This window comes from Leptonychotes weddellii, chromosome 7 (genome assembly GCF_054177405.1).
Source record: "Leptonychotes weddellii isolate Sample4059 chromosome 7, ASM5417740v2, whole genome shotgun sequence".
Lineage (NCBI taxonomy): Eukaryota > Metazoa > Chordata > Mammalia > Carnivora > Phocidae > Leptonychotes > Leptonychotes weddellii.
This window is the reverse complement of record NC_138375.1, coordinates 102,913,867-102,935,015: the sequence shown is the minus strand read 5'-3', so window position 1 is coordinate 102,935,015 and position 21,149 is coordinate 102,913,867. Positions and strand designations below refer to the sequence as shown.

The window sequence follows — 21,149 nt, the reverse complement described above, 5'->3', positions numbered from 1 at the left end:
GGTGGCTCTGAATTGTGCCTATCCCAGACATTTCAGTGTATTTTCCAGGGTTCCTTGAGATTCCTTGGACACGGACAGAATTGAGTTTCTATGTAAAGTTAACCATAATGTGAACTGTTCTGGAAATGTTTATATATACTAAAGTTAAACTCCATTAGTTTCTAGAAAGGTTTCATATGATCATTACATACTCTTATTACAGTGAAGTGCTCTATTAATGAAGAGAATTAATGTGCTTTTTTTAATTCTTATAATAGTCACCATTGTAAAAACTAGTTTAAACTTTGTATTCTCATCAGCTAGATAATGGGGTTAAGTAATAATTCACCCCATTATATGTTCTCTTTGTCACAGCACAGATACCTGATGTTGAGTCATTGTAAAACCAAATCAGAGTTGACAGTGACCTGCCATAGCAGACAAGAGTCAGATTGACTGGGGTTTGAATCTTGCTCTTGCTCCTTATAAACTGTGTGACCCCAAGCATGTAAATCAGCCTCTCCAAGCCTCAGATGGTAATAACCTCATAGGGTTATTGGGAGGGTGAAGTACACGTAAATATCTATAAAGCACCTAACACCTTGCCTGGCATGTAACATTAATTTTTTTCTATTATGATGTAAGTCTGGCAGCTATTTCTCCGTATCACTTGTTGTTGACTGACATACATATTTCCATGGTAAAAATGAACCATTTAAGAAATACCTTTTAAAAATCATATTTAACTTGATAGAATTCTATTTTTGAATGTTTTTCTAATATCTTTTGTGTGCCAGAGCAGTGTGCTGTATTAATGCTGTAGTCAGGCTCTTTGGGGATACAGGGAAGAGAGACATATTAGGGTTTATTTCAGTGCAATGTAAAATGGACCCAAGAAGTTTCCTCCAAGGCAGCGCATACATGTGGCCTCTGGAGAACTTGGTTATTCACCACCCAGGGAAGTTTAAAAGTAGCTCTGATCATTGTTAACAGCATATCATGTGGCCCAGGTACAACTCTTAAGTTTATTTGCATTGCTTTTTCCCTTCCTTCCATTGCCAACCACATCTTCTAATTTCTCTTTCTTCTCTCTTATTTCTGTCTTATTGTTCCTACTTACTGCTTTGCTCTTTTTCTCTATTTCGATGCCATTTTTCCTGCAGTGACACTATCTGTGTATCTTGCAGTCACATACCCATACTGGGCAGATATGGTTAAAATGTACAGTACCATCTGGTTTAGAGGGTCTTTGGACCAGGGCACATTCTTGCACTGGCCAACTGTGGACTGCAGGATGGGTTCAAATGTATAAAGCACGGTGCTCCCGAGAATCAGGCACCATCCTTGGACCGGGAGGTGGCTATGGCTGGATAGGCCCTCTGGCTTTGGTTCATGTGCCTTTTGTGGCCTGTAGAGGACATTTGCTACTGATGATAGAAAAATGAGTAGGATGTTGTAACCTGTCCCAGAAAAACTCCCAGTGTGGTGAGAGAAGCAGATACTTAAACTAATACTCAACTTTATAATGTATTATAATTAATATTAACTCAGTGGGGAAGGAGTGGCAACTGCTATAGAATGGTAGTAGGAAATTCTTTACTGAAGACATGTAAGATGATAGGGTAGTTTTGTCAGGGAAAAAAAAAATCATCTGCAATAGCAGAGAGGTATGAAGTACCTTGGTGTGCTTCAGAAGAGTATTTTAGTGCTTCGAGAAGTGGTGGCTAGTGTTTAAGGGGCTCCGGGAAGAGGGTCTGGTATATGATACCAGTGAGGTCAGTCAGAGAGTTAGAAGCAGAACTGGGGAAAAAATCACCTCCTAGAAGTTCAGGGAGAGGAGAGCTATAAGAGTGGCAGTCCAGTCAACAATAGTTGCTACCACAGGTAGTCAGAGGACCAAGTGACTTCATTAAGAAGGGACCATTGAACCATCTCATCTGTTAGCAGGTAAATTCTGTAGGTCTACAAAGGGACCAGAACAAGAAGCCTAACCTCAGAGAAGAAAGGTTCTTTGAAGCTCTAGGTTGATCAAAGATTCATTCTGAGGAATGTTTAGAACCAAAAAAAGCAAGAAAAATGTTTTGTAAATAAACAGGAAAGGAAGATAAAGCTTAGTTTGTAACAATGTTTAAGTTTCTCATATCTGGCTAAAATTTCATTTTTTTTTTTTTAAAGAATTTATTTATTTGACCGAGGGAGACACAGCGAGAGAAGGAACACAAGCAGGGGGAGTGGGAGAGGGAGAAGCAGGCTTCCTGCTGAGCAGGGAGCCCGATGCAGGGCTTGATCCCACCCTGGGATCATGACCTGAGCCAAAGGCAGACGCTTAACGACTGAGCCACCCAGGCGCCCCAAAAATTTCATTTATTTTTAAAGTCTTCAAAGTGGTTTCTCAAAATACGTATGTTTGTTTTGTCAAAGAGTCAGAAATGTACAAGCTATTATTTTAGTTACAATAACAGGTATTGGTTGTAGGTACTAATGCAAAAATAACTCTCCAAAACACTCATGTTTAACCAAAATGAATTAGAGGCCCTCTAATCTCCTGGTGATTTAGCAACTGTCTGTTTAGATTAGTTTGTGTTTTAAAAAAAAAAAGATGTTTCCTGTTATAGCTATAGTATTAATTGGATAAGAAGATACATGAATGCTATATACATACACACATGATTTTGTTCCTAGCAAGAAGAATAGGATTTACTGTATATTTCATTGAATATAAGATCCCATTGGTTATAAATTGAACCATTATCTTATATAAACCCTACCATAAATTACAGCATTTGATTCTAAGAAGCATTCAGATTTCACAGATAGTAAAATGCAAAAAAATACACATTTTAGAATTAGTGATATATGATTATTATTTAAGAAAACATTAGAAATAACTTTTTGTTTTATATTTGCAGATTAATTTAGGAACAACAAAAATTGCTCTACTGAATAAAATCTAAATTACAAATATAATCTTAATTAAATACAGAACTGTAAAAAGATTAACGTGAGTAATCATTAAATTTTAAAACTAGGAATGTCCTTAGGGCTGGCAAAGTTGTTAATAAATGATCATTCATTTAATATATGCTTTGAAACCCATCATAAGCCAGACACTGTTAGATGTTGAATATGTAATGATGGATAAAACACTGGTCCCTGCCTTCATGGAATTGATAGTTCATGGTGGGGAAATAGGTTTGCAAATTGCAATGAGCACTTTAAAGGAAAAGTACAGTGCTGTGAAGGAATGGAACTAGGGATTCCTAACCGACATTGGGACCATCTCTGAGGTGTAGAAGAAAAGTTGAAAAGTGTGTAGAAATGAACGAGATGAAAAGTAGACAAGAAACAGTCTGTGCAAAAGTCTTGAGGAGGAGCGATGTTGGAGTTTTTCAGGCAGTGGAAGAAACACAAGGAGTGGGGTGGGGGTCTAAGTGACTTCAGTTGAGATAAGACAAGGTGGTGCATGGCCACATAGGACCTGTTAAACATTTTGAATTTTAGTCCAACCCAGGGGGATACCACTGGAGGGTTTGTTTTTGTTTTTGTTTTAATTTATTTATTTGACAGAGAGATAGCACAAGTAGGCAGAGCGGCAGGCAGAGGGAAAGGGAGAAGCAGGCTCTCTGCTGAGCAGGGAGCCCGATGTGGGGCTCGATCCCAGGACCCTGGGATCATGACCTGAGCCGAAGGCAGCCGCTTAACCGACTGAGCCACCCAGGCGCCCCTGCAGGGTTTTGATAGAGGAAGTAACCCTGGCTGCTCTGTGAAGCCTGGATTGGAGTAAGATTCAAAGTGAAAGGGCACCTGGGTGGCTCAGTGGGTTAAGTGACTGCCTTTGGTTCAGGTCATGATCCCGGAGTCCTGGGATCGAGTCCCACATTGGGCACCCGGCTCAGCGGAGAGCCTGCTTCTTCCTCTGACCCTCTTTCCTTTCATGCTGTTTCTCTCTCTCTCTCTCAAATAAATAAAATCTTTTAAAAAAAATTTACAAAGTGAAGAAGCCTCCTTAGGAGTCTTTTGTTAGTACAGACCAGCTAAGTTGGCAACTTGACCTAGGGGGTTGGAGTAGAAGATACATTTTCTTGAAGATAATTTGCCAGTATCACCAAAAATCTTAATTTGTGTACAAATTTGACCCAGCAATTCCATTTCACTGCATTTGTTCAGAAGAAATAATCTTATATGTATGTAAAAGTTGAGGTACTAGTATGCTTATCCCCTATTATTTATTAAGAAATTGGTTTAAGTGATTACAGTATTTTCCAACAAGTGGAAAGGAAAGAGGCAAATCACGCCGACTTTAAGGAGGCCACATTATCAGGAAGCTTTGTTTAGACAGGGAGAGTCTTCTCCGTGTTTGGGTGTGTGCCAGGGACAGAGACACTGAAAATACAGAATGGAGAAGAGATACTCATAAAACAAATTTGGGGGAGGAGAGACATTTAGGACCAAAGGGAGGATAAGCTCCTTTGTCCAGGAGTGGAGTGCAGGAGCTTCTAGGGTGAAAATGCACTGCAGTTTTGCAGTGTGACTTATTTTTTGAGAACTAGCCTGGGAACCTAGCCACGCCTTGCAACATTTTTACTGGAGGGGAAAGTGTTTGCTTTTCAAACCAGGGAGTTGTAAGTGAATTTTTGGTATGCAATCAGCCCATAAATTGGGTTGCCTGTAAATCCGAGCTTCCCTGGGTAAGTAGTAACTGAGCAGGATAAAGTTTTGGGAGAACATTTCTCTACCCTCCCTCCCTTCTTGTCCTTCCCTTTGTCCTCCCCCGCCCAACTCCTTCTCTCTCTCATTCTCTTTTTTCCCTCTCCCTTTCTTTCCCCTTTCTGTCCTCTCTTCCTTTCCCACTCCTCCCTCCCTCTCTACTCTTCCTCTTAGACACCCAAAAAGTTATATTTTATACTATAATCAGAGCAGGAAAAAGAGCCAGGCACTTCTAAGTAAATAAAAGAATCTCCTTCCTTCCTTCCATTCTTTATTTACCTTTTTTCTTTTCATATAGGCTCTTTCTTTTCGACAGTTTTCTTATACCTGTATGGCGGAAATATTCTTCTATATGCTCTTAATGCCCATTTGCAAGTTTCAAATGTTTTGTGCTCTTTTGCATTCCTAAAACTATCTAGACCAGTTTCTCTGCACAGGGGTATTTAACTTGTTCATTTCTACTGCCCTCACAGAATTGATGCTTCAGGAAATCCAATTAACGATTTCCTTTCTAGTGCATATTTAGTTTTAAGTAGTTTTTTTTTTTTTTTTTTGCTGGTTCTCTGAAGATACTGATGCTCTATGGTTGTAATTAGCTGGAAAATTCCTAGAGGAGTTTGCATTTAACTTTTTATAAGCTTGCGGTTATCGTCTCTGGTATTTCCTTGAGTATTTCCTTTTCCTATCTGTGTAAAAAAAAGAGTAACTGTTCTGTAGCTTTATAGAATGTCCAAAATAGTTATTGAAGTTAGCTTAGTATTTTTTAAATTGTTACTTCTCCCAGAGTACAAATGCGTTAACTATTTCCTTATGAAACAGGTTTTAAAATCCATGCATATGCATTTTGTATTTGTTGTATATATCCATATGTGGATATAAGTGTATTTGAAATTAGTGGATGCTTTACCATTTAGGCTTTGTAGAATTAATTCTCAAAAGTTACTAACTTCCACATTATTTTATTCTGATAACTCCACACTATATTATGGAGTAAAGGTCAGATGTTTGTACCAATTTTTACTTTTTATATACAGAGTATCCCCAGTGCTTTGATGTGGAATTATTGTTGGGAGAATATAAATTTAATTATTTAGGCTTTGAACAAATATTGTGGGATCATAGAATATGGGTGAGGTTACACTTAGCTTATTAAATATTTATTTAGCTTTTTTTCAGAAAATGAGCATATCCACCAGATTCAATCTATAGTGACTTAAATTACTGAAAATGCTGGGATAAGTTATTGGAAATCCTGGAAATCCTTAAATTATTGGAAATCCTAGAGTAGTAAAATACTCTTCTAAATATCTGTTAAATACTTCAGGACGTGAGAATGGTGTAATTGGAAACAGTGCAATGTTCATGAATGTGTTCGTTAATGCCATACTTAATGTCTTGGGATCCATTTTGTTAACTACCTGGGAACAAAGGTCTGCATTAGTATTATTAGTAAGTCTGTACCTTCTACATAGAACCTTTCTTTTTAAAGGCATTATTAAACTCCCGTTATCATGCGGCATTGAACATTAGTGTATATGTGATTCACAGTGATACTTTCATATTTGGCTTAAATCATTGGGGGGTTTTTAGCAGTTACCTTTGTAGTTACATGTCCAATGAAAGTATAAAATACTATTTGTTCTTAGAAATTATTTTTTATATATTAATCCCATTCTTCTTTCTCCCATTTTAGTCGTGAGATGGAGAATAAAGAAACTCTCAAAGGGTTGCACAAGATGGACGATCGCCCAGAAGAACGAATGATCAGGGAGAAACTGAAGGCAACCTGTATGCCAGCCTGGAAGCACGAGTGGCTGGAAAGGAGAAATAGGAGAGGCCCTGTGGTAAGTGGCTGTGGGTTACCTGATGTAAGGAAGAAAGCATAGGAGGAAGTGGGAAATGAAGCATAACTAGATCCTCTTTTAAGCTTTTTTTCTTCTTGATTTTGAATGCAGTCGTTTAATTTGCTTGATATTCTAGCCACTTGGAACAAAATACAGCTAAAACTATGCTCACTAAGCACCTTAAACTGTTATAGAAACTAAACTGGTTGGGTTGGGGAGGTAATGCTTAAAGCAACACTGCCCCCTACTGTCAGTAGCTAAAATCCTTTTAGTAGAGATTTATATTGTGCTTTAAAAAAGAAAAGCATTTTTTCTCATTTTATTTTGATATTCTTTCTCTAAGGTAGGATCCAAAGATCTGAGTTCCAGAAATCATCCAGGAAAGCAGAAAGGTTGAATAGACTCATGGGGTTTGAGGTAAATTTAAAAGATGCCCAGAGTTTGGGGAAAGAAAACCTAGATTGATAGAATTAGGAAAGAAAGGCATACTCTATCCTTTGCCATGGTTATTTTCTTTTAAAGTAGACAAATACTATGAACTGTGCTTGTCTTTCTAATAAAGGAAGTAGATCTCAATTGTTAATTAAGTGTCCCAGTATCAGTCTGTATCAGCAAGTTTTTATTTGCTTTTTGTTTGTTCTTTATAAGTAAAGATGACAAGTTAAGATTTATTAGGCTTGGGGGAGGGCAAGGGATGGTGGGTATAATCATAAAAGTTATTGGGCAAGCTACTCGTTCGACAATTGAAACCCTTCAGCTGTATGATCATCTAGCCCTACATGCATCCCACTTGCCTTTTTTTTTTTTTTTTTAAGAGAGGGAGAGAAAGGGGGTGGGAGGAGCAGAGGGAGAGGGAGAGAGAATCTTAAACAGGCTTCATGCCCAGTGCCAGAGCCCGACATGGGGTTCGATCTCAAAACCCTGAGATCATACTGAGCTGAAATCAAGAGTGGGACGCTTAACCAACTGAGCCAGCCAGGTGTCCCCCACTTGCCTATTAAAGTTCAAATATAAATTAATTAAATGTGAATAAGTAAAAATTTTGTTCCTCAGCCACATTAGCCATGTTTCCAATGCTCAAAAGCCACATAGACTTCCCTCATTGAGCGGCGTTCTGTCTTGCACATTCTACCCAATGGTGCTAACCCATGGAGCTAATATAGAATATATTTAATTGTTCCTTTATATACCAGGTTTTTAAGCTAAGCTGCTATATTACCCATGAGTCCTTTCCTTTCCAGCTAAGCTTCCACATTTCTTCCATTTGTTTTTCATAGGAAGTAGTTTAGTGAGAACCCCTGACCGTTTTAGTAATCATGTCAGAGGATGCAGATGAAGAAATCAGGAATTCATCTTAGAAAAGAGGAAGTTCTTTTGAAACATCTTATAGAAGGGGGTACATTTTTGCCCAGTTAATATAAAGACCCTTTGAGCAGTTTAAACCATCTGAAGTGTGGATGTGCTGCTTTCTTGAGCTCCTTATACTGGTGGAGAGTCCACATCTTTTGAGAATACCGTAAAGCAGAAATCATAACTTTTTGAAAAGAAGCCAATAAAGCCAATCCTTTATTACGTATAAACTAAGGACATTCAGTTATCTAAGGCCAAATTCTTTTTTTTCTCAAGTACATTATCTGTATATAGGACAGAGGTAAAGAGGGAAGAGATGTGTGGAATAAGACAACATGTAGTCCTTAAGTTCAGTTATGCTACCCTACATCTCATAGTTTACAGATTTCATACTACCCTTAAGTTTATAGTCTACTTGGAAAGTCTGCTTTTGTTTGTTTTTATGTTTTATGTAAATTAAGTCAGGTCCTTCTTGAAACGTGAGGTATAAACATCTCCAATTAAGAAAATGCAACTTATACATAAAAATAAAGGCATGAAACACCACAGAACAGTTTGTGACCGTATGCCAAATGTGTGGAGTAGGCAGAGAGCAGTAACAATTTAAAAAGAAAAATGTCAGGCTGATAGAGTTAAGGGCGTTTGTAAAACATACGATTTTAACCGAGCCTTAAAAGATAGGGGTTTTTCACCAGGTGAAGGTATGCTGTCTGGTGTGCTGCAGGCTGAAGATGTGGAGTGGGGGGAGGGGGAGTGAAAGCCCAGTAAGACGACAGGTTAGTCATGTTTGATAGGCACAGCAGCTGGCTAGTAGAACAGTAGAAGAGTAGTGGGAGAAAGGCAGGGAAGGTTAGGTAAGGCTACAGGGTTTGACCTTTTGGTCAGAGCTAGATTAGGTCTGTTGAGAAACAACAGGTCTTGCAACCTGCCTTTCTGCTTAAGAGATTGCTCTTCAAATATGTAGCTTCTATTGGTGATTCTGAAATACATGTCTAAAGCTACTGTAATAAAACATTGCAAAAAAAAAAAGACAAAATGGTTTTATATTAATCAGACTATTTGGGCATTTAAATTATGCCCATTATTGTTTTCAAGATCATGTATTTTCTCAATAGAAATGAAAAAGAAAATATCTCCTTGAATCTAGTTGAATGTAAAAGTGCTTATTTTGCACATTTGTTTATTAACCTGTAATTATTGATTTTGAATGTTAAGTGATTTAGGGCACATAATAACAGATAATACTAAATTCTAAAATTATGTGTAGCAATTTAGTGATAAAGCCTAAATGAATGACATCTGTGGGGTAAAAATAGTCTTAACATTTATCGTTTGAAGTAATACTAAATAAAAGTTGATAAATTGTTATGTTTGTATAATATTGTGTAATGAAAACTTGAGTTCATTTCTTGGTCTGATGTATTCAAATTTACTTACTTTTTCTATTTTTAAGTAATCAGAATGTTGGGATTTTAATTTAGGTGGTAAAACCAATCCCTATTAAAGGAGATGGTTCTGAAATTCACAACTTGGCAACTGAGTCTCAAGGAGAGGGCCAGGTGAGCCCCGCGTCACCCGTTCCCAAAGGCCGACGCAGTCCTTCTCCTGGCAGCTCCCCATCAGGTCGCTCAGTGAAGTCAGAATCTCCAGGAGTTCGGAGAAAAAGAGTTTCCCCAGTGCCTGTAAGTTAATGTTTCAACAAGTATGTTAAGTTTCTACAATTTTTAGGTACATTTGTAACACAGGAAAGATTGGCTAGCCATCTGTTAGAGCAGCATTTCTCTAAGTGTGGTCCACAGACCCTTGGTTGGGGGAAGAGAGCAGGTCCTGAGACCCTTTCTGTAGATCCATTAGATCAAAGTAAGTTTTGTAATAAAACTGGATGTTATTTGCCTCTTTCACTGCATTAACATTTACAGTGGTGGGTAAATATAAAGCTTTAGGGTAAAGCTCACCTAAATTAAAGCTATGACAACAGAAATTGGGGTATTTTTGGCAGACATTTTCCTTAAGATGAGTTAAGTGAAGGAAGGAACTTCAAGAAAGACAATTGAAATGTTTTTTTCACCAGTGAGATTAGAATTTTGGGAAACTCATATCCACCACTGTAAACCTGACAGTTTCCCGATACTTGAATTTTCTGACGAGATCAGTGATGTTATCAAATGTGATTTTTTTTTAATGTATTGCACAGTGAAATGTGTAAACATTTAGGAGATCTGCATAACTTGGTGAACCAATATTTTCCCAATGGCCAATGCATGATGAAACAAAATCATCCTTAGGTAAATGATCCATTCACATTGTGTAAGATAGACCATCTGGATTTTCATGTGTAACAGTAGGAAAAGTTTGTTGATGTGGTTTCAGATTCCATATCACAGTCTTCTTGGGACTAGTATCAAAGAAGAGTGTTCATAATTATTGGAAGAGTCTTTTAAAATACCTTTTCCAGCTGCATATATTTGTGAAGCCACATTTTCTTCATGTACTTTAACCAAAACATCATTATCACAGTAGACTCAATGCAGAGACATGGATGAGAATCCAGCTGTCTTCTGTATTAAATCAGACATCAGAGAAATTTGCAAAATGATAGGTACTATCTTTCTGAGAGAGAGTAAGACTTCTAGTGGCAGAAATGCAAGTTAAAATTTACTTTCTAAACTTGAAGAGCAAAGAGCAAATGAGTGGGTGGTAGAATGACTAAGATCATGACCACAGGGCGAGATTTGGTTTTCCTTTGATCAGCATATAAATCCTTCCAGAAGTAAATTTTAAGTAAATTTTTTTACATTAAAGCCCAAGATACCCAACAGTATTTATTGGCTTTATGTTGACACATCTTTAAATGAGCTATTTTTTTTTAAACTTAAAACAAGAACAATCTTGTTATTGCTCATGAATCTGCAAATTAGGTGGGGCTCAGCAGGAATGACTTATGTCTGTTCCCCATGGTATCTGCTAAAGCTGGAATATCCAAGATGCTTCCTTACTCATGTGTCTGGTGCTTCAGCTGGGATGCCAGAACAGTTGGAGGCTGTTGGCATCTCTTCCTCATACTGTGGAAGTTGGGTTGCAACACCAAGTTTTGCAAGCTGGGAGAGAGCATGGAACAGATTCTCTGTCTCTGTCCTCAGAGGGGACCCTGCTGACACCTGTTCTTGGACTTCTAGCCTCTGGATCTATGAGAGAAATTTCTACTAAGCCAAAAAAAGATATATCAAGAGGGCAAGTCCAGTGTGGAAGCTTTTATCAAGCTACCTTGTTTCCTAATGCCTTATTGCCCAAAGGTAGTTACATGCTAGTTGCATATCCAGAATCAGTGTGGTGGGGGACTACACAGGATATAAATACTGGGAGGTATGGTTTATAGGAGCCATCAAAGTATAAAAGTCTACCACAAGTATATACAGAATTGAATTTCCCCTTCACTCCCCCACTTTAGGGTATATGTTAGTCAAAGTTACCCCTCATTTTTTTTAACACCAAGTTAACATTTCATTATCTGGATAAATCACAGTTTATTTAATGAACTGCATACTAATGGGGACATGTATATTCCTTCTTTTCATTACCAAAAAGCAGTCTTGCAAACATACTTTTTATACATACATCATTTTACACATCTGTGAGCATATCCATAGTCTGAATACTTAGGTCATATAACATGTACATGTATACTTGTTTTTTCTTTTACTTTTTAATAACTGCCTATTAAAAAAATGGCCGGATTGAGATATAATTCCTATACTGTACAATTCACCTGTTTAAATTGTACTATTCATTGGGTTTTGGCCTATTCAGAGTTGTAGCCATCACTACAGTCAACTTTTAAAACATTTTCATCACCTCAAAAAGAAACCCCAGACCAATTAGCAGTCTCTGCCCAGCCCTCAGCAACCATTAATCTGCTTTCTTAGTCTATATATAATTTGCCTCTTCTGGTTATTTCATAAATAGTAAATGGAATCATGCAGTATATGTGGTGTTTTGTTACTGGTTTCTTTCACCTACCATTATGTTTTCGAGGTTCATCCATGGTATAACTTGTATCAGTACCCCATTTGTTTGTGCTTGGTTTTTCTGGGGTTTTTTCCCCCCACAAAATATGTTTATCAATGTATGCATTGATTTTTGCCATGTATGTATATATCTTAACAAAAATATTAGCTATGCAATATCATTCTTGTGATTTTTTTGTTTGTTTAACATTCAAAATTAATTTCCGATTGACCCAATTCTCTGTAATTCTTTTTGGAAGTACTCCATTTTTAATTATAGAAAAGCATTCTTTTGTATGGATATACATACACATTTGGTTTATCCATTTGTTAGTTGATGGATGTTTGGGTTGTTTCCACTCTTTGGTTATTATGAATAATCCTGTTGGGAACATTTGCATACGAATCTGTTTGTGTACATATCTTTCACTTCTCTTGGGTGTATACCTGGAAGTGGAATTGCTGGCTCATGTTTTCCAAAGCAGCTGTACCATTTTATTTTCCCACCAGCACTGTATGAGGGTTCTAATCCTTCATGTTCTCACCAACATTTATTATCTTTAACAATTAAACCAGGCATCAAAAGAACTAGAATTTCCACTGGGCATTGATATAGAAAGACCAAGTTCTAGAGGAATCAGTGGAGTGGAATGAGTGATATATTATCACCTTCACCACAGGAGATTTTGTCAGCCTTCAGTAAAATGTCTTAATCTGGGAAAGTCACTTGCCATTAGTTCTCTACAGAGTGTACCATGGGAGGAATTCCATGGTGGTGTTTATAAATTACCATTGCAAAAGAGCATTTAGTAACACATTAAGTGGAAGCCAGGAAATTGGATGTTTAATTTTTATCACTAGAAACAAGTCATTTTGCTTGCTTATGGATGAATTTTTATGCTTTTAACCTTGGTTTACATAGTACTTTTCAAAGAACTCAAGTATTTTCATTTTGTAAAATTACCACACGGTTGTCTCACTCAGCCAAATGTTTATCATTAGTTTTAAGGATGACTGAGATTTTAGAAGTTTACTTGTGATGCATATGTCAGATAAAAAGCATTTGCAAAACGCATTTTATCCCATTTTATTTTGGGGCATTTTTTCAGAATATAAAATGCCACATGGCCATCTGGTGTGACCCTTTTTTAGGTAGTTGTTTCTTATCAAGAAGTAAGCAATTTACCTAATAGAAAAACAATGTTGTAAAGTTTCAGAGTGGGCGAATCACACCACCTCGAAGAGCCCCTTCACCAGATGGCTTCTCACCATATAGCCCTGAGGAGACAAACCGCCGTGTAAACAAAGTTATGCGGGCCAGGCTGTACTTACTGCAACAAATAGGACCCAACTCTTTCCTGATTGGAGGAGACAGCCCAGACAATAAATACCGGGTGTTTATTGGGCCTCAGGTAGGATTTTTCACCATTTTACATTTTATTAGTATCTAGTACTAACTCAAATGTATGTACTATAACATTCTTAAATTTAGATCAGTTAATTCTTAGTTAACTAAAGTGAATTTAAAATATATTTTGTGCTAGTAAACATTTTTATTTAATGTATTTGTGAACGTCTCTAGTATGACTCAGTATACTTTAGAATACAAATTTGATTTAATAAATTCACCAAAAATAAGAGATTAAGTCATAGTGTAGACTTTTCTTACATATCCTTATATATCTTACTATATAAGAATAATGAAGCAGGGTGCCTGGGTGGCTCAGTCGTTAAGCGTCTGCCTTTGGCTCAGGTCATGATCCCAGGGTCCTGGGATTGAGCCCCACATCGGGCTCCCTGCTCACCAGGAAGCCTGCTTCTCCCTCTCCCACTCCTCGTGCTTGTGTTCCTGCTCTCGCTATCTCTCTCTCTGTCAAATAAATAAATAAAATCTTTAAAAAAAAAAAAAAAGAAGAATGAAGAAAATTAATAGAAACTTCGTTAAACTTGGAAATATAAAAAAAGTGATCTTAGGAATTCTAATAGAACCGCAGATTTATTACCAATAGGTTCTCTTTTAACTCTTTAGAACTGCAGCTGTGGGCGTGGAACATTTTGTATTCATCTGTTGTTTGTTATGCTCCGGGTATTTCAACTAGAACCTTCAGACCCAATGTTATGGAGAAAAACTTTAAAGAATTTTGAGGTAATTTTTAATAAATGCTTTAGAGTAAAATTGCTAACAAATTTTTATGGCTCATTCCTGACAATTTTCCATGAGCTCTAAATTTAAATAGACAGTGGTCATTTTGAAGCTGTGAAGATATTTAAGAATTATTTGAGGCTTATCTCTTATAATCCATTGACTGATTAGTTTTTTCTTCCAGATTGAAAAGAAAGTAAACACTGACCTGCTGTAAATCTTAGTAAGCTATATATATTCTTATTTTTGAAGCTCTTAAATTGGCTTTATGAAAATTTTATGAAATAAAAGACAATTCAATCTCTAGAACTCTTTATCTGTATATTATAGTGCGAATATCATTGTTACTGTCTTTTTTCAATGTTAGGTTGAAAGTTTGTTCCAGAAATATCACAGTAGGCGTAGCTCAAGGATCAAAGCTCCATCTCGTAACACCATCCAGAAGTTTGTTTCACGCATGTCAAATTCTCATACATTGTCATCATCTAGTACTTCTACATCTAGTTCAGAAAACAGGTTAGTACTTTTTAAGGAATTAAAAGCATTAATCCAGTGTTATTTTTTGATTTGAGAGGTCATTTTTTGTATCTACTTGTTAAGTTGCTCTAAAATAATTTACTTACTGAATCTTGGCTTTGAAGTTAAAATCAGGGGTAAACAATATTAAAGGTCATCTGAGTATAGTGTAGGCACACATATATGCATACATATATATGGACTTTTCATCCTGAAAAACTACACTTGGAAAATGGCACCTTAAAAATCAGAGTATAATAAAGAGTCATAAGAAAAATCAGGTGGTAAGTATAAAATATAAGTGGCTACTGTTATCAATCATTACTTTTTGCCAAGTATGGTGTCTCATTCTGTTCATATACCATCCTCATTACGTAGGTTTTATCACTCTTTTGCAGACAATGAAGCTGAGACACTGTGTAAAAAATATGTCTTTAGTTCTTTTATAAACAAATTATATACAATCCAAAATGGTTTTCCAAAATCACTTTCCAATGTAGGACCTTTAATTTGTATGACATCACCACTTCTTTCATAGATATTTTCACAGAATCCTCATTACAGGCTATTTTACTTGTGAGAACACAAGGATGCTCTTCTAAACAGACTAATCATTTGTAATTAAGAGATAACAGTAGCCGTTAATCACAGGTATTGAAAATCTGCAGTGCTTCTCAAACTCTTCCATTGCGTAGCTGCTAATAAGAATGAACATGTAATGCTGAAGGACCTGAAATACAGCCCAAAATGACAGGTGTGAAAAAATTTTCAAGTCTCATGTGAATTTTCTTTCTTTTCCAAGTTCTTTATTGGGTTTCTTCATTGGTTTTAATGTAAAAATGAGTTTTTTAAATTACTCCAGAAAGGAATGCTGCTTCTCTAAAAAGGGTACCTCCTATATGTTCCTGAGGCACCTGTTTGAGAAGCACTAGTCTAAGTGATTAAGTCCCATCTTCATCCAAGCAATTTAAGTATTATTACTACTTCAAAATTCATGAAGAATAGAAAGTAATCAGGTCAAGGGATTTTTGAAGAAAAGAATGGAGAGACCTATGGGAAAAGTAAATGTTTAAATTTTCTTATTTTTGATTATTGATTTTAGAATTGCAGAGTTTTACAAGTTTTTTGGGAATTTTAGAGATTTCTAGTTTACATTGTTCAGTGATAACTGAAGCCAAAAGAGGTCATGCAGCTCAGCTGAGCAAAGGCAGAACCAGAACCTCAGTATCTTGACTTCTAGTTCAGGGCTCTTTCTCTTACTCCTTATGTCTTCTAAATAGATGAAAAAAGGAGCTTTATTTCTTGCGCTTCCTGACCCAAACGTATTCTGGAGCTCTTCTCCTTTGGATTCACATTCCTGTAGCTTTTTATTTTGGAAAAAATAAAAAATGTTTAAAACCAGGTAGCCAAAGTTAAAATAGAAAGTTTCTCTCTAAAATAAATGAAGATACCTTCCAAATATGAGCTGGCCATACTATGGAGGTTTTATGAATTCATTTGGATTAATGTATCCATGGGGAGAACCACTGAAGCTGTCATCTTGATATACTGAGTAATTATACTGTGTAGGTAAGTAGGTTAATATTTCATGTAATCACAGATGTTTATATCTAAAGACTACAATTTAAAAAAAAAACAGGAAATTTGTCTGGAGACCTGATTGCATTGTAATTAATTTTAAATTATAGAAGAAACAACAAAAGCCAGAATTGGGACAAAGTGAACCTAAGGTCCTAGTACGTAAATGGGCAAAGGGCATGAAGAGAATATTCACAAAAGAATTTCAAGAGGCTAACAAACATGAAAATGGTTTAGTTAACCTAATAACTAAGGAAATGATCATTAAAAAAAGATACCAGATTTATTTAGATAATTAGTAGAGACTTTGTCATGAGACAATTTAGTTCTTGTATAAGGATTTGCTTCACTGTATGTCAAGTTCTATAGCCTTTCTGGAAAAAAAAATGTGGTTTTTAAAATGTTAATATTTGTTGATGCAGTAAATGTACTTTATTTTTGACAAAAAAATTTTATCTGAGAAATGTACAAGATTTATATATATGACTGTTTGTCAGCATTATGGAAAAAAATGAGAACAGCTTAAATATCCAGCAAGGGAATGGTTAAAGTATACCCATATTAGGAATAGTTCATGCAGCTATTAAAATTATGCTTCTAGGGCGCCTGGGTGGTTCAGTTGGTTAAGCATCCGACTCTTGATTTCAGCTCAGGTCATGATCTCAGGATTGTGAGATTGAGCCTGGTCTCAGGCTCTGAGCTCCGGAGGGAGTCTGTTTCAGATTCTTCCACTTTTTACTGACCCTTCCCCTGTTGTCGCTTGCTGTCTCGCGCTCTCTTTCTCTCTCTCAAATAAATCTTTAAAAAAAAATATGCTTCTGAAGAATACTGAATGGCATGAAACAAAATCTAGGTTATAATACTGTATGTTATGCCTGAACCCAATTTTTATATATGAAGGTATTGTGGGTGCATACATAATGAGGAAGAATTTTAATGGTTATTAATAGATGACATTATTATGGGTGACTTTTTTATACTTTGGGCTTTAAGGTTCATCAGGTCTCTGTCAGAACTACTCATCTCTGCCCCTGTAGCAGAAATAGCCATAGAGGATAAGTGAATGAATGGGTATGGCTGTGTTCCAGTAAAACTTTATTTACAAAAGCTGGAACAGGCTAATTTGATCCCCTTGTAGTATGCTAATACCTGCTCTCTACTCAAGTGACTTTACTTCTGAAAAAACTGTGCTAAAAAGAAAATGTGAAATGTAAAAGAAGTGGGTACAAAAATGTTTCTACTGGTTTCTTAAAATGTGAAAATACAGAAACAATTCATGTCCAACAATAAATGGATGCTGAAGTCAGAAAAGCATTTGAGTAATAAGTTGTACTTGCAACTGGACTAAATTGTGGAATTTTATTTTTTCTTCTAAGCTATTTTTGGTGTAATTTTAAAGTTACTTGACCTGGGATCATCTCTGCCATTAATATTTTTATTACAGACTGTTGTACAAATCATTTCTGCCATGGTTCTGTTAATTTTTATCATTAACCATATGCATATTTTGACAGCACTTCCCCACTCCACATAGCTCCATAATTATGAAAAGAGATAAAGAGAAGGGGCAGATAATCAGGAGGGAAAGAGACTACTAGTGTGTGTGCCTTCACCTCAGGAATCATGCATCATGACTGCTGGACCTGTTTGTTCAGCTTTTATGAAAGTTTTTTAAGCAAACTGTTACTTTGCTGTCAGTCATTCAGACCTGTTTTTCAGGAATTATATAGCTTAAGGTTGTAGAAGAGTAATTTTAGGCCCAGAGAAAAGCCTAAACTTAGTAGAGACTCTTAATTTGTTGGGGTAGGTAGATTATGAGATATTCTCCTCAAATTAAAGCCTACCACAAACTGATTTTATGTCTCTGGCAGCTTATTTAACATCTCAGAACCTAGTCTTTATATTGTAATGGAAATACGGTTACTGATTTTTAAAAGCCACTCGTAACATCATGAAGGTTCAACAAAAATTTATAAAATATAAAACAAAACCGCTCTCTCCAGTCTGGGCTGCATACAAAATAACTATTGTTAATAGTTTAATAGCTTTTAAAAATTAAATAAAGGAAATAAAACTCTACCCTGCACTGTTTTTTTATACAGACACACACACACACACTCCTCAGTACTTCTCTCATTATATTTTGATCTGAAACTTGTTATATATTTTTTTTAACTTTAGATACCAGGACCATTTTCCTGAGTCAGTACAAAAATACACACTACTTTCTTTTCATGGCTGTATAAGATTATGTAGATACGCCACAATTTATTTTGCCATTGCCATAATTAATGGACATTCAGTACACCTAATTTTTTGCCTATTAAATTTCTTTGTTTATATATTCCAAATAACTCTGTAGGATAGCATCCTAGAAAATAGGTTTTTTAGGTCATGTATATGTACATTAAGTAATTTAAGAAATACTAGCACTTTCCTTTCAAAAAATTTCAGTTTTTACTCCCACCAGCAGTATATATGAGAACTTGTTTTCCTATGCCAATATCAAGGCCAGATGTTACCAACCTATACAATTTGTGTCAATCAGATTATTAAAAAAAAAATATGGTTTCATTAATATGCACTTTATACTTCATTTTTCATACTTAACTGACTATTGGTATTTTTCATTTCAATTGCCTTTTTATCTTCTTTGCCCATTTTACTATTGAATTACTAGTATTTTTCTTACTGATTTTTAAAAGCACTTTGTGTATTAAGAGTATTTCAAATATACACAATAAAGTTGCAATATTGCCATAAATTGGAATCATTCTATACAAATTAGAATTCTGTCATGCTTTTTTTTTTCACCATATAGTATATTGTAGATGTCTTTGTCATTTATGAATGTCTTAGATCCTTTTTAAAAGCTTCACAGTGTGTGGTGTACTATTTTTTTTAACCTTCTTTGATGTTCATTTGGTTGATTTTTTTTCTTTATGCTAAACAATACTGCAGTGAACATTCTTTTATATACATACACACACACGTTTATTATTTTGTCTGTTTCCTTATGATGTATTCCTAGAAGTCTAGTTGAAAGGTTTTGCTTATTAACAATGTGACATATGTTTCTAGCTTAGTTTCTAGGAAAGTTGGATCAGTTTATGGACCCGCAAAAAGTGCCTGTGATGGGCTTTCAAACTTACCTAGATAGATGAGCTCTTAAGTCCTTTCCAGTAATTGAAATCTTGAAACTATTGGCATATCACATGTTTGTATATAGTCAAACCTTACAGCAGTTTGTTCAAAAGGTACAACAGCAGAATTGAGGGGCTACATCGGTCTCTAAGATTGTAGTTCGTATATTGAATTGTATTCATAGCAAGGAAAGGTTAACACATACCCACACTCTATAAATACTAGTGGTGTGAATCTTATTTAAAATTACGGTATAGTAATAGGAGAAATAAATATTTCTCAAACAGTTCCACAGAAGATGCTCCTAACAAGACTTTCTCATCAGTTTTTTCATATTGTAAAGAATCCAAAATTGTTTTTAGCTATGGTGTTAATTCTGTATTATATTCTTTAGCATTTAATGCTTTCCTTTCCCCTTCCTCATAGTATAAAAGATGAGGAGGAACAGATGTGTCCTATTTGCTTGTTGGGCATGCTTGATGAAGAGAGTCTTACCGTGTGTGAAGATGGCTGCAGGAACAAGCTGCATCACCACTGCATGTCAATCTGTATGTGGCTCTTTTTCTCCCTGTGCTTCCTCAGCACAGTTACTCTAGGAGTCAACTATATTATTTAGGATTTTAACCTGACTTTTGCGGGGAGAAGAAAAGAAGTATATCTAGGCCCTTACGTAAAGTTTTCAACGAATTGGAGTTTAGGATTTGTTAGGAGTTGAGCTTTGTGAGCAAAGAAATGTAATATAGTGTGATACATGTAGTAATGGAAGGCATGCACAGAATTAAAAACATAATTCTGGTCTGGAAGGTGTACGTGGAGGTGAGGAGGTAGAAGAAGACCTGGGCAGGCATGACAGGGTAACATGAAAGCAAGTTTTGGAATGACATTACCAGGTGATCAAGTGGGCAGAATGTTTTAAAAAACAGTTAGCAAAATACATGTTGTAAGAAAAATAGCATTTGCAAAAGGTACATGCATCAGAATAATTTTACCTCCTGTGTTTGCTTGCTTCTAGGTAAATACATCAAATTATTTTTTGAGGTTCCTTTGATATAAACCTATACTAGCCATTAGCAGCAATTATTATATACAACTACTTAATGTTAAGCATTTATATTTTTTTTAAGTTTTTTTCCTTTAATTTTTCAGGGGCAGAAGAATGTAGAAGAAATAGAGAACCTTTAATATGTCCCCTTTGTAGGTCTAAGTGGAGATCTCATGATTTCTACAGGTAATTTTGAATTTTGAATTAATGATTTGGATATGTTTAATAAAAGATAAAAATGTTCTCAAAGTGTTATTTAAATCTTTTAACACGCTTTTGTTAATATTTCATTTAGCCATGAGCTGTCAAGCCCTGTGGATTCCCCTTCTTCCCTGCGAGCTGCACAGCAGCAAACCATACAGCAGCAGCCTTTGGCTGGGTCACAACGAAGGAGTCAGGAGAGCAATTTTAACCTTACTCATTATGGAACTCAGCAGATTCCTCCTGCTTACAAAGATTTAGCTGAGCCATGGATTCAGGTAAGTAGTTCTTATTCTTCGCTTCTCAAATAAACCTTTATAGACCAATTAATGTAGTTATCTCCCAGTTGTTTATATTATAATTTGCTTCCCTCCATCATGACTGATAATTCGATTGAAAATTTCACCGCTGGTGTTAACACTCTGCTGCTTATTATAGAGTTTAAACTTCAAAAATTGTTGGAGTCTCACCTCCCATCTCTAGAAAGAGCTCTGAACCATCAGACATCAGGATTATCTAAGGATAGACACTAGACTCCTTCATCAGTGCTAACTTGTTCAAGTGTTTAATCCCATTTCTACCAAGAATTCTCTCATTTTTCTTATTTATCACCATTTAAACTCAATTTCTCTTTTCTGTAT

The 21,149-nt window shown here is 35.9% G+C and overlaps 1 protein-coding gene and 1 long non-coding RNA gene across 2 annotated transcripts in view; one reads left to right on the top strand and one right to left on the bottom strand.

Annotated features, from left to right (window-relative positions):
- MAP3K1 (mitogen-activated protein kinase kinase kinase 1) overlaps positions 1-21,149 on the top strand; it is a 75,760-nt gene that overhangs the window by 35,969 nt on the left and 18,642 nt on the right. The window contains exons 2-9 of the mRNA XM_081826847.1: positions 6,380-6,530; positions 9,362-9,562; positions 13,096-13,296; positions 13,914-14,030; positions 14,395-14,543; positions 19,692-19,813; positions 20,412-20,493; positions 20,603-20,786. Of these exons, the coding sequence (XP_081682973.1) occupies positions 6,380-6,530; positions 9,362-9,562; positions 13,096-13,296; positions 13,914-14,030; positions 14,395-14,543; positions 19,692-19,813; positions 20,412-20,493; positions 20,603-20,786 (1,207 nt within the window). The remainder of the gene's footprint in view (positions 1-6,379; positions 6,531-9,361; positions 9,563-13,095; positions 13,297-13,913; positions 14,031-14,394; positions 14,544-19,691; positions 19,814-20,411; positions 20,494-20,602; positions 20,787-21,149) is intronic.
- LOC145722716 (uncharacterized) overlaps positions 9,427-21,149 on the bottom strand; it is a 70,570-nt gene continuing 58,847 nt past the window's right edge. Inside the window, exon 3 of the long non-coding RNA XR_014147190.1 lies at positions 9,427-9,560. This is a non-coding gene — a long non-coding RNA (uncharacterized LOC145722716). The remainder of the gene's footprint in view (positions 9,561-21,149) is intronic.